Here is a 13,384-nt window from a genome sequence, read left to right on the forward strand (position 1 = left end):
AGTGGTGTAACAGCCATGGGGGAAGGGGGGGGGGGTTCATTGTGAACTACACATGTAATACATCATGTTTTCATGATTATCCAACGTGCACAAAATTATCCAACATGTATATCTTTGGCCAAATAACGATCATCTGCACATATATTTATATGCTAAACGAGGGCATCAAAACAGCCTGCTGTTCGTGTTGGCTTTGGGTTGAATACTGACATATTATGTAAATGATTATACAGTAATGAGGCGACTAATGAAGAATTTACCATTAACAAGTGTACATTTCCCATGGATAACGAGTGGCCAACCTGTAATTATTCCCCAGGTCCCATAAAACGAGAGCACAATTTTCCGCCGAGCATGGTGGGCTGTCAAGCTCGGTGATGGTACAAAACAACAACCAAAAAAACAAAAACAAAAAAAAAACACACACACACATGAAGGATCACCATGCCTACCCCAGTGTTCTCAATCGTCAGGCAAACTCGGCAAATTACTCTTCAAACACAGCCATGTCTGTGACATTTACAGAACAAGAGACATTGATGGTGGTCGCATTCATCTGATGTCCGGCACCAGCCCTCCCCCTCACAGAGAGATTTCCCGCTAGTTGTATGTTTGCCTCCGAAAAGACAGCTCTATCTTAAAAGAAAAAAGTCTTGCTAATGACAGTCAACATCTCCAGCACTTCATTAGTGGATAATTAGATCATTCTTTTCATCCAGTTGAGGTGTCTATTGATAGTGTACATCAATAAGATAGTGAAATGAATGAAGTCATTATTAAAATAATTGCATACACAGACTTTGTGCATGTTATATCCATTTTACGAAAGAGGTATTACAAGGGGAGGGGCGTATGACACCTACACTATACCCATGGATACTTCTTTTTGAGACGATAGCAGCACTGCCATCTTTTCTTGATACCGATGCAATGTACAAAATCAGTTTCAGTTTCACAAAGGAAAATATATGGCACTGCCAGGTCTCCATCATCTTTGAAGAAACAGATCGTGAGGACACAACAACAAAAATGATTCCTGTACAAATTCATCACTCCTTGGCACGTTATCAACACAAAATATCACCTCACTCACCCTGCCAACATTTCAATTACAGCCAGAAAATGGTTTCATGCAACTATACATGTATGTGTAACCATGCTCTTCATGAAATCTGCCCACCCTGAAATTCTCTGAACATGTGCCGGGCAAATGTTTCTCCGCTTTAGTTCAGAGTATCCCGCACCTGGGAAACTGCTTCTGTGTGACAACACACTATCCAATGTATAACATCAGCACTCCCACTCGCAATGGTAATGTTACCACAAATCTACCCAGATGGTGTACTGTACAAGGTGTACAATCCCAAGGAATATAATTTCTCGTTTAAAATACTTCCATTCCAATCATGGTATGCAACGGCTGCACCATATGATACACCTCAAGAAAAATTTCTAATAGGAAAGACATTCTGAAACACAATTAATCATGAATTTTTAACTTGACTTATAAATAAAAAGTCATCCCTGAACGAGAATTGTTTTGAACGTAAGAAGTGAAATTGAAGTTAGCACCCACAGCACTTTTGAGCAATATGGGACAAATATCAAGAGAAAAGTTTACATTCGTTTGACTGTCAATGAGGTGATTAGGAATATTCAAATAGTGTCCAGTATGCGTAGCAACACACCCCTTGTAGGCATGACTCCAGCTTCATCACTCATCACATTATATGCTGTGCTTCAAATCTCACTGAATTACAGTGGATGCACAATACTTTTTAAAAATTTGTATCCTCTACATCTAACAGGCTAGAGGAAGTCAATATTTGAACACAAATTAAAATAATTTTATCTTTCTAAATACATTAATACTCATAACAAAGATGACATTCTTATGATAAGTGTGTGTGTGTATTTGACTTTCGTGAAAATATGTAAAATGTATACATATATGATACACCTTTCTGTATCTCCATGAAAGAATAAAATAAAATATGGATTGGGAATTATGACTGAGAGTGTGAATATTCCTGCATACCATAAAACATGAGAACTCTTTATTTTTAAGTAGAAAGTAAGGGTATAAGAGACTGCAAAGTGCTAAGCAATGGGTATAGGAGGGTATGGAAGGGTTGGATGCGTTGGCACATTCTACATTGATAATGCCGAAAATGAATTGATAGTGCAATGATAAAATGGGTTTCATTGTACTAGGAAATTGACATAAACCTAGAACACACTACAGCGTGCAGAAACCATGAAGTGCGATGACGTACCTATCTTACCACCTTCCTTGGTGCCATTGGTACCGTTCTCCTCAATGCTCATACTCTCCGTCAGCTCAGAGAGCGAGTCCTCGATCACAGAGTTACTCCGGAATGATTGCGACAGTCTCCTCTTTAGTCGCTTCATTCTACTCATCCCACGTCAATAGCTGCTCACGAAAACATTGACGAGCCCCCCGGAAATGGCCCCCTCCGGCTTCAACGTACGTACGTATGTAGTATATATTTCCTGAAGTATTCCGACACGTTTTGGGCAAGCGTCGCAGCTAGAAGTCTGCACTCTGAGAATTACGGTACGGAGTCATGCATTCAGTTGCTGCGGGTTATCAAAGAAGTTTTCTTCTTCTTTTTACGCTGGATTCCAGAAAAGCTGGTGATGCATCCTGTGCTCAAGGTTGCATAGATGCACTCTCTTCACTCACTCTGAAGGAAACATGCGAGTTGATCCGGCACTTCTTCACAGGGCCCCTCAAGTGTCAACCTATAAAGAAAGTGCAAAGAAAATGAGACAAAAAGAAAAATGATTGTAAATGTCATCTCCTTTCAGATGCATCACTGAAAAATACAAAATACATATTCTTGATCCAGCTTTTAATATTTTTGGGGGGTTTCTAATTTCGCAAATGTGAGATAAACACATTTAATCACAGAAACGCACTTCATTCCTCTTTTCCTAACCTGTAATAAGATACATGCATAATGATATGTGAGGACATACATGCATACATATATGTACATGTACAGATCATCACACATTGAGCCAGCAATTAAATTGTGAAACCTAACGATCACAGAAGAAATGTTCTTACTGAGCAAATGGACAAGAATACATATTGCTCCAGGAGATATACACCACGCTACATTCAAATGTTAAAGGGCATCTCCTGGAGGGGATGGAAAAAATTGGAGAAAAGGAGTTCCCTTCTCAAAGGCAAGCTGCACGCAACAGCTTTCAGCCCTCCCCTGTGTAGGCAATACTGCATGTCCCTTTCGCCCCACCTGAAGACCAGGGATCTGTCGTCACGGCAGCTCGCTCTCTCGTTAGTTGGAAATGAGCGCTAACAAGCAGGGGGGAGAGGGACGGGTGGTATCCAGCGCACGTCTCCAAAGCAAAGTCTTTCACTGGCTGCCTCGTCTGCATACGGGTCCGTGATTAAACACCATGACTCAGCTGAGGCAATACGTATACATACATTCGGGGCACATCATTACACGCATGCACGCGTACATGCACATGGCTTCACCGTGTGGCCAGAGTTCTTCCACCGATAAAAGTCTGTGGACGTTAAACAAACATCACACTGCACAGACCTCAGTCAACACATCAGCCAGGCAGGCAGGTTTTTTTTTTTTCCCCTAGTCATGACAGATTTAAATACATAAATTGCATTCATCATGTGTACATCATGCAGAACAATACTTCATTGTACTTTGTCTAATGACGTACAAACAGCTATCGTGAGTTCAAACATTTGAATTATAAAATGCCGGGTACCATCTCAACTAATCATTGTGTTTGCTCTTTTATCTTCTTTTCTGTAATTTAAAGTCCAGTCTTACCCCTCTTACTCACTATGGACTTTGCATTCACTCCTTAACACAATCTCCTTCCATTTGTTGATATATCCACACTTCAAGAAGTTCAAATGGTATAAATCTTTGTTTACCAACACAGATTAGACTGCAATGGGGGGGGGGGGGGGGGAGGGGGGAGGCACATGATCTGACTAGGCTTGAGATCGGTCGAGTATTGCTATCTTCTGTTGACTTGAAATACCTGGATGATAGTGCAGTAAGCAAACACAATAGGAAAACCCATTAAATTTCCTCTTTGTAGAGCAGACTCTGAATAGACAGACATTTGATGGATCAAAAGGGGAAAACTGTAGTCCTGGCACGTAGTACACAAATGCACGCAGTAAGCTCAAGGAAGCCTCCTTTGATGTGATTTCTTGCCATCTCTGGCCCGACCCTCTGGGATATAATTTGTCTGAAAATAGACAGAGGTGATCTAATTCTGTCACTGTGGTCTAGCACAGGTATATAGGAGGAAGCATGATACACGTTTCCAATCCGAAAAGTCTCCACGAGTCATGAATGCATGAGGGGCAAAGGTTGCACTGAACTTGCAAAGGGTGGTATTTGAGGCGGTGAGATGTGTGCCAATTGATTTAAAATTCAAAGGGTCTGTGAGATAGACCAATCCTCGAAGAAGATGAAGAAGAAGAAGAAAAAAAGGCTTCTTGAAAAGTTCACAGGTGTATTTTTTCTATTTTTGTTTGTTTGTTTGGTTGTTGCTGTTGTTTAGATAGAGGCGCCTTGGGAAGATTAAACAGAAGAGATTTTAATCTTGATCATATCAAACTTTTGGAGGAAGTTTTGTCGAGAAAGTGAGTAAATGGCTTCTGATGGGAAGAACCCTGTATTCAGAAAACAACACAAGGATTAACAGCTCTGCATTTAGACACAGCCACAAAAGGGCTCTAAGAAAGGGCCAATCTGTATCAAAAGCTCAGGACAGGATCAGGTATTCAGCTGCGCATCAATACCTTGATACTTGAGGCAGAGCTCAAAGAGGCTGCATGAAGGGTAGTAGAGTGTTTCGGCTGAAAAGTAGAGTTTGGCAGTGATATCATTCCTCAGTCACAGCTCCCATGACTATTATGACATGGATATCAGCTGTTCTGAGTGCCTATGACTACATGGGTGTTTTATCACCATTCAGCAGGAAATATTAGCATGGAAAAGGAAGTAAATTGAGATGGATACATTTCAGTCAAGGTTTACTGGTCAGACAATCCGTCCACAGGTATTTAGAACAAAAGTCTGCAAATCAGTGCAATCGTGTATCTTGTAAACTTCACGTAAACTCTAGAAATATGTCACACTTCAATGCATGATCTCCTCTGGTGACTATTTCACATACAGCACAGAAAAATTCCTCCTTTAACCCTTGTTACAGCATGTACATACTTTTCAAATCAAGGCAAGCCTAACAGGATTTTATTGGTCCCAAATTATAGCTGTGTTCAACATCATGACTTGAAAATGTGATGACTGTTGTTTGACAATGTGAAATGAAAATGAAATAAGATGTCACATGTGATATTCATGCAGACCACGCAAGCTGCAAAGGAAGGGGGGACGGACTATTCAAGATATGTTGAATCAAAATGATCGTGCACATATTACTTTGATGCTCAGTCAGATGTAGAGTGCAAGACGCCAGAGTTTTATTGTTGTTGTTGTTTACTGTTGTAATGTTTTGTTTTGTTTTCTTGGGGGGGGGGGGGGAGGGGAGGGGAGGTTCCCCTAATTTGATATGGGGTATCAACGACAGGCATTTAAACGTAAACAGATACACAAACTGAACAAACACAGCAGCCTTGGTAAGAGTGTCAAAGCTATCTTTTTTAATTACCTGCATCAATGATATCCCTTATTCAGGTCAGAGTTAATTGTAGCTAAGAAAACATGATATCCTTCATTCTTGGCCATCACGTACTATGAAAGATGATCCCGTGCCTAGGACACAAGGTCAGGTAGAGTTGTTTGTCTTCACAGGTAATGTGCTACTTATATTGTTGAGGAGGGTCTACTTTATTGCAGAACTATTGTACATCTCCCCCCCCCCCCCCATTAGCAGCTGGTAAAATGAGGAAATTCTCCTGCCTGAAAAGGGTGTCTTGGCAGTCAATAATCGAAATCCTCAATAGTTATTATGATGTCACTGATGGAAATTTTTTTCATGTCTAGGGTATTGTGCCCAATAACAATTCATTTGTGCCTATCTTATGATAGAAAGGTTCTAGAAAAAAAAAGCAGTAGGTACCTTACTAGAAATCATATCCCGTACAATCATTACACTTGTGCTACATGTAAACTTCCTGGCATGTCTGCATCTCCGGTTGAATCACATCAATACATTTCTTCATCTTTTTTTCTTTTTTTGGGGGGGGGGGGGGGGGTAGAAAGGGAGATTTTGCTGTAAAAGTAAAGCATGGAGTGTGGAGATGATATCTCATAAAAGTATTTACTTGGTAGAACTGAAATTGGATGATTCTTCACTAGTACACTCACCAGCATTTACATCTGTAGGGACCACAACAACTATACATTATTTCACTCTAATAATGACATCAATGCTATATCATTTGCATATCTATGCACACATGTTCTCTACCACTATGATGCAATAATATATTTTCGCTCCTTTTTCAGTCTTTTTGTCTCTTTAAGTCTTCATCTCTCTAACTTTAAATTTCTTCCCTTCATTTATTCATCTCTTAGACTCTCTCTCCATTTTCATATTACTCAACAAACATTGTTTTTTTTTTTCCAATTTGAATCGAAGATATTGGGCAGTTTTCCAACAACTTCCACGGATAGATAATGCCCCACAGCATTCTGGCAACATTTAGGAGCTACAATGTACGACACACATTGAATTCTATCACAAACATGATGCAGGCTTATTCAGGGAAACGTAAGGATGAGATATTTATTCTTCCCATATTTGCACAGGTGAACACGCCAATATGGCACACGCTTAGAGAATCACTGTCGCACAGAACCCACAAAAATAGAATTGTTGGTGTGTGTGGGGGAGGGGGGGGGGGGGGAGGGGGGGAGGGGGAGATCCAAACTCTGCATGTTTAACCAATATATACAGACAAACTGTGTTCCAGTCTAGCATAGACCTGAATGCCTCAAGCCCAAAGAGAAGTGATTCAGCCACCATGGACACACAAACAAATCTCAATTGACCTTTTCCACTTGAGCATGGCCTCGAAAAACGACCACGTCATATTGATAGAAAGCACAGCAGTTAGCTTTATGCACCGCAAAGATAAGTTTGGGTATGGAAAGAGCATTCAAGTAAACTGCTTTTCTCATTCAGTTTACCTTCCGTGTTCAATATGTCTCACTGGAGAGCACAACATCATACAGAACCAAAAAGAAGGAGCAATGCTTATAAATAGTCCCTCCTCGCCCCCCCCCCCCAAACATAAATACAGACAATCACAGACAATGCGAAGACACTGCAGTTGGATGCTTTTTTTAATCATCCCTCCATCCTTTGCAGATTGGCCAGCCAGCCCCACTCGATAATCTGTGCCAACATCATTTGCCCGTTGCCATGGCGATGACGCTGGGATGCAGTTCGAGACAGCACTACAGCAAGTACGCAAACATTGTTTGAGCTTTGAAGAGGAAGATGGGAGGCCGCAGGCACCAAAAAAACACAAAGAACCATTAGCACCATCACCTGGGCACGGGAACACTAAACCATGCCACTGATGCAACATTCATGTCGCCACATATTTCCCTGTGGCTTTGATTCATTGATTTAACTGTGGGTGCATTGAGTCTGTATGGAAGCAGACTCGGCTGAACATTGAGGAGATCAGCTGGCTTGTGACAGAGATTGATACAGTGGAGACAAAAAATAGAAAGAGACTATTATATTACTCATAGCTGGTCAACAATTCCCTTACCAATATTCTATGAAGTCAAACTGCACAGTCAATACAAAGCACATTAGGTTTCAATCAAAACAAATTCTACATATTCCTGACAAGAACAGTGTCAAGGGTTTTTTTTGCATTCAACTTTAGCTCAAATCCACACAAATAGCAATTTTTCAGTCAACTGATTTTGAATGCATTTTTAGTTGTTTATCTCTGAAGGAAAAATAAAAGACAATTGAATTCATCGGTCGTAAGGAGTAAGTAGTGTATGATCTGCTTCACAGTCATAATTCATTTTCCCAGAAAAGACTCGCTATAAATGGGTACACATTGCACGTGATCTTACAGAGGTGACTCACTTTCTACGTGAATCAAAAGTATGGAAACACGTCACAGCCCCACAGCCAGTGAGCTCCGACCATGGGGAGGGACAGTGGGATGTGCACAGCATGCACCATCATAAATACCAGCTGAATTAACGCCATCACCACAACGTTGTTTTGTTCCATTGCCATATAGATGCGCCCCCTACATACCACAGGTCAAGTATGAGTGTGCTGTACTATTCCTGTAGGCTGCACTGGAGCAAAATACTGGGCATTATTTCTCAGAACAGCTATATTGCATGGTGAGATAGGTTGTATACCCTTGGATTCACATAAGACATACAGTGTAATGTATACTGTAGCTGCGCCTCGTGCACGTTACACCATTGTAAATACCCTTGAGTGCACTCCAACTACACTAACGCCTTCTAACCTGTGCATTATTTGTATACTACTGTAAAACAAGGAATGTTCGTGTGCATTTTAATTTTGCAAATTTCGCGAGAGCCAAAATTCGCCAAATTAGACTGCACGCGAAAGTTCTTGTCTACACTATATGCACTGAATGTTAGAGGCAACTTGCGAAAACTTCATACAGCAAAAAAGGCCATCGGCTCCAATTCGCGAAAATTTCATGCCGCAAAAATATCATGTTTTACAGTAATCAATGCTTTCTTCATTTGAGCTCTATTTCAGTCATGATATACAATTGCTAACTTTGATAGGTTGGGCAAGTAATAACAGACTCCAACTCAATTCAAATGTAATTCCGAAATTGCCAAAACATTTTTAGAAGCTTAATGTCCACATTTCTTCCTGAAATTGGTAAGTTTTTGCTTTTTTTCTAACTTTATGCAGATTTACATGATTTCTACCGGCTCTATCTATTCTTCCTCTCATACAGGATACTAATCAGACAAATTTGGAGTTGGCACTTTAAAGAGGATAGGATGACAAATTCTGCAGTAAAATTACCTCAGGCCTTGATGGGTTTAACACAAGCAATGAGATGCAAATACACAAGTTCTGCTTTTGGGTCTTCCTTTAAAATGTTCATGTGCCTTGAGGCAGTATCTTATTAGAGACATCCCTATTTGTGATTTGTTCTACAGAAGATAAAGATGGGACTGTGCAGAGGCCAGCGATGGAGCACTTCTAAGTCAGCCGAATTTCATTTCGACTTGAAGAGTTGACCACCCTCTCAACCATCATCAAGCCGCAGCAAAAGGCTGCTATTTTGGAGAGGTACGGGCACGGAGTAAGCCGGGAGTGATCATCACTTTAGTCACAGCATGACGTCATAGCAATCCCTCATCCCACCTCCCCCGACCCTGGGTACCGCTCATGGCCTGTGATGGGCTCAAATTTAGCAGCCACACACACACACACACACACACATAAAAGACTGACACATGTGCTTGGTGTCATTGGCGTCATCTGAACGGGTCTGTAAAATGCTTGCTGATCTTTGATATCTACCAAGGTCCACGATATGAAATAATCATATTTACTAACAGGTGAAAGTGTTCATGGCAGATGGGGCACATTGTCTGAGAAATGTGAATACAAAGCCAGAGTTGAAATTTTGTCCCCATTACACAAATAAATGGCTGGATATCTCAAGAGTCACGTTATCACAACCTATCTTACTAGAAACAGGTCAAATGAAATTCTACCTCGTATTTTCAAAGAAGGAAACATACACATGTTCTTGCACGAGTATCAACATACAGTATACAAATTACAATCTACCACTTCATATACGTCAAGACTTTGATCGGGTCTGCATGCAATACAACAGCAGAAAATGAGGATGCGAAACTACAGTCACATATTTTCAACTTTCTCTGCACTTCTCAAATATAAACATAAGTATGATATTTCAGAAGACCATTATAAATTATGCATAACCAAAAAACATACACACAGTCAAAATGGCTGTTCTTTGGAGCCAAACAAACATAGGCACTTGTACAACTGCATGATTATAACATTGCTTTTGTCTAAAAACCCACAAGCCAATTTCAATGTGAAAGTGTAAGTATAGGCATGTAGTATCTCATCAGATATCTAGCTATTTCAGCTATTTGGGTGAAGTGTCCTCTTAAATGTTTTTTTTTTAACAATCCTTTCTTCATTTCTCATTGGATTTAACTGGTTTTAATATCTCACATGTAATGTAGTGCTGTGATTTATCTCTTTTCAAAACATAAATTTGCCTCTGTTTGTATTTACAGCAGTTGTGTATTCTAAGGTTGTTTTGTTTTTTGTTTTTGTTTTTTGCTTATTTTGCTGATCATTATCACTTAAATTTAGAGCATACATGTAGTTGGTACAAATTCAAGGTGATTATACACTTGTTTATATTACCAACATGCACTTACCTAATATTATGCTCACTTTCTGTGAATATTCAGAGGCACTAAATATAAACCTATAAATTTTGATTGAACTTCCTTATTAATTGACTATCTACTTGAAAGCAAAGAGCTTTCCACAAAGCTTTCTGTCGGATGAGCTATGACCTTAACATCTAATCAAGATATACAGGGGTACTATCTTTGTCATTGTTCTTGATACATGGAACAAAACAAGCCTAGCTTTCACACTGTTGGCATGTCAGAGGCAAGAATGATGGATGGGCTATTTTCACACAGCTAAGCACAGCCAGGATGGTATACGCCCTCATGGTGCCATCTTGGCATCTGGCTTGTTGCCCACCTACCCTTCACGGCTGCCCACGTCACTGGCTGCCGAACCATGATCCCACCCACCCACCCATCCCCCACCACTACCAATTCACAATCTCGCCAAATCATCTGGGTCCATACGCTATGCAATGGGGTCAACCATTCAGCAAGCTCCCCACTCACATGACACACAGGCTGTGTTCACACGACTGGGTAGGAGTGGCTCACGTCGATTAGGAACATAATTCCATCTCTAGATTGTGCTTCTGCCAGACAATAGGACAATGGGAACACTCCCTCTCCTACGAACAACAAAGCTGCTACATCACATCTTCATTTGGATCCATCCTACTTATAAGAAACGGTTAATATAAACTACAGATTTCTTGGCAATATCTGTTGCTGGTACCTTTAAAATTGGCATGATTTTCAGTGGCAAGAAAAAAAAAAAACATTGCTGAGCATTTCAAATAAGAAATGATCACTGCATCTAATTGACTATGACTTGCCGGATGAAAAAGGTGTATGTTCAACAGTAACATGTACAAGTAATCTAATCTCGGTATCTCAACAGAAAGCTTTAATGACAGGGAACCCTTAGGGCAAATTATCCATTGTGCACTTTGTGTAGTACAAATATTTCACTGACTATCTACTAAAAAGTGAATGATGCATACACCACATGTATGCTTACCACTGCTTAATGGAAAGAATAGAGAGAAGACCTACGTTTTGTACCATTCTTATTTTGGTATCCCTATGTGCACTGGACTTGTACTGTCACTGCCTGGTAATTTTATCTCCCATGGTGACCAGGGATGGCATCTCATAGCACTTTGTATCCAGTGGAAAAGGTGCTCTAAAAATATCAACTACTATCATTAGTATTATCTCATATTTTTGGGTCCAAATGGTTAAAGAACCATGTGCAATCATGAACTTTTTACATTTAGTATTATGGTAAGAGCAGGAATTTTTGCGCAATCACTTTTTTGAACTTGGCCGGGTAAGACGAATTTCATGGATGGTCACTACAATAGAGTGAACCCTTCAAACAGCTCATTGCTGTCATGGCTGTTAAGGGCTTTGGGAGCACTTACAAGAAGGGTACTGCAGTAAAAGGTAACTGCTTGGCATTACGAATTCACACGCTTATATTTTTGCACGAAATGTGCACACATTTCCACACTGAAAAGTTCTCAACTTTTAAAGTATTTGTTTGAAGCCTCTGGTTACAGTGGTTACGCACACATAATCATGTGCTTCCATGGAATGATACAAGGCTTTAAATGCAAAAAAACAGAAAAAAGAAAAGAAAGGAGGGAACCAGTGCCTGATACACATTAACTGTAAATTTATCCCACATATATTGGCACATTTCCTTTTGATTGTGCGTAAAGTGAACAGAAATGCTACAAATTGTGCAGATCTAAACACAGTTCATTTGAAGAAACAGCAGGTCTGTCCAATCTAATAACATCGCTTGCCTAGATTAGCGGTAGATTCGCTGCGTTAAGTGCTAACTCCAAATAGCTTTGCTCATTCCACTGCCGCAGTCCAAAAGGGATGCAAATTGCTGGAGAATTGAATTAATTAGCTCTTCACGTAGCACAGAGTGCAGTACAAATTGAGCTAGAGAATGGCAACTTGACACAGTTTTTCACTGATTTGTGAATTCCACTTTCCAGTCTGCTGCATATACCTACTGGATAGTTTAATACCACATATCTCTGAAAAGTATAAATGTTGGTTGCGCCAATAATGGATTGTTAAGCAAATATCTTATAACCTAAATATGCCCTGTTATCACTGGTAGTATTCCTTCTTTTCTACCAATTATAAGAGTAAACATTTTCAGAGAAAACAGGAATCAAAGTTCTTGAGACCTCCAAAGCAATCATATAGTTCTCCATTATAGGCTCGAGAGAGAGAGTCCTTCCAATTTCTACATGTTTTCCCAAGCAATCAGAAAGTACATTTCTTGATTAGATACTGGGCATATCCTATTGAATGGCTGAAAGGAAAAAAAAAAATGATGCTTTTGACATTTAACTTCCCAGTCCACTATGGGAAGGTGATTCCACTTCTCAGGCAACCAGCGGCATGTGCTATACACAGAACTTTAGGACATTATGCCATCTGACAAACAAGCATCCCACACACTTGCCCTAATGCAGTATCTCCTTGCATTATCACACAAATAACTAAACACACAATAGTTAAACAGACAGACACACAGACACACAGACACATTTATATAGTCACTGCAGACACTTTGACAGGCATGATGTAATTCACCTGAAAGATGTTGTATTGATATCTAAGTGAACATATCTGTCTATTCATCTACATGTACACCTCAATCACTCCTTTCCCTCTCTTGAAAAAGATTAGTCTCAGGGTCTCACTTAAAGATTTACCCTTGCTAATCATTCCGCTAATTATGACATAATTGCAAAAATGAAAAAAGAGAATTCATTGCAAAAACCTCAGCAAATACAGGAAGCTATCAGTAACAAATATTGAACTCAAGGCATCCATACTGCTACAATTTTTCACATTTTGAGCAGTCTCGCAGCTGTTCATGAGCTTTTATAAGAAAATAACAGCAT

At 39.9% G+C, this 13,384-nt stretch overlaps 1 protein-coding gene across 1 annotated transcript in view; it reads right to left on the reverse strand.

Annotated features, from left to right (window-relative positions):
• LOC139728436 (cyclin-dependent kinase 17-like) overlaps positions 1-13,384 on the reverse strand; it is a 112,721-nt gene that overhangs the window by 55,205 nt on the left and 44,132 nt on the right. The window contains exon 3 of the mRNA XM_071639380.1: positions 2,277-2,766. Within this exon, the coding sequence (XP_071495481.1) occupies positions 2,277-2,421 (145 nt within the window). The 5' untranslated portion in view covers positions 2,422-2,766. The remainder of the gene's footprint in view (positions 1-2,276; positions 2,767-13,384) is intronic.

Source organism: Diadema antillarum, unplaced genomic scaffold (genome assembly GCF_040938485.1).
Source record: "Diadema antillarum isolate AM-2024a unplaced genomic scaffold, OU_Dant_1.0 seq00000178_RagTag, whole genome shotgun sequence".
Lineage (NCBI taxonomy): Eukaryota > Metazoa > Echinodermata > Echinoidea > Diadematoida > Diadematidae > Diadema > Diadema antillarum.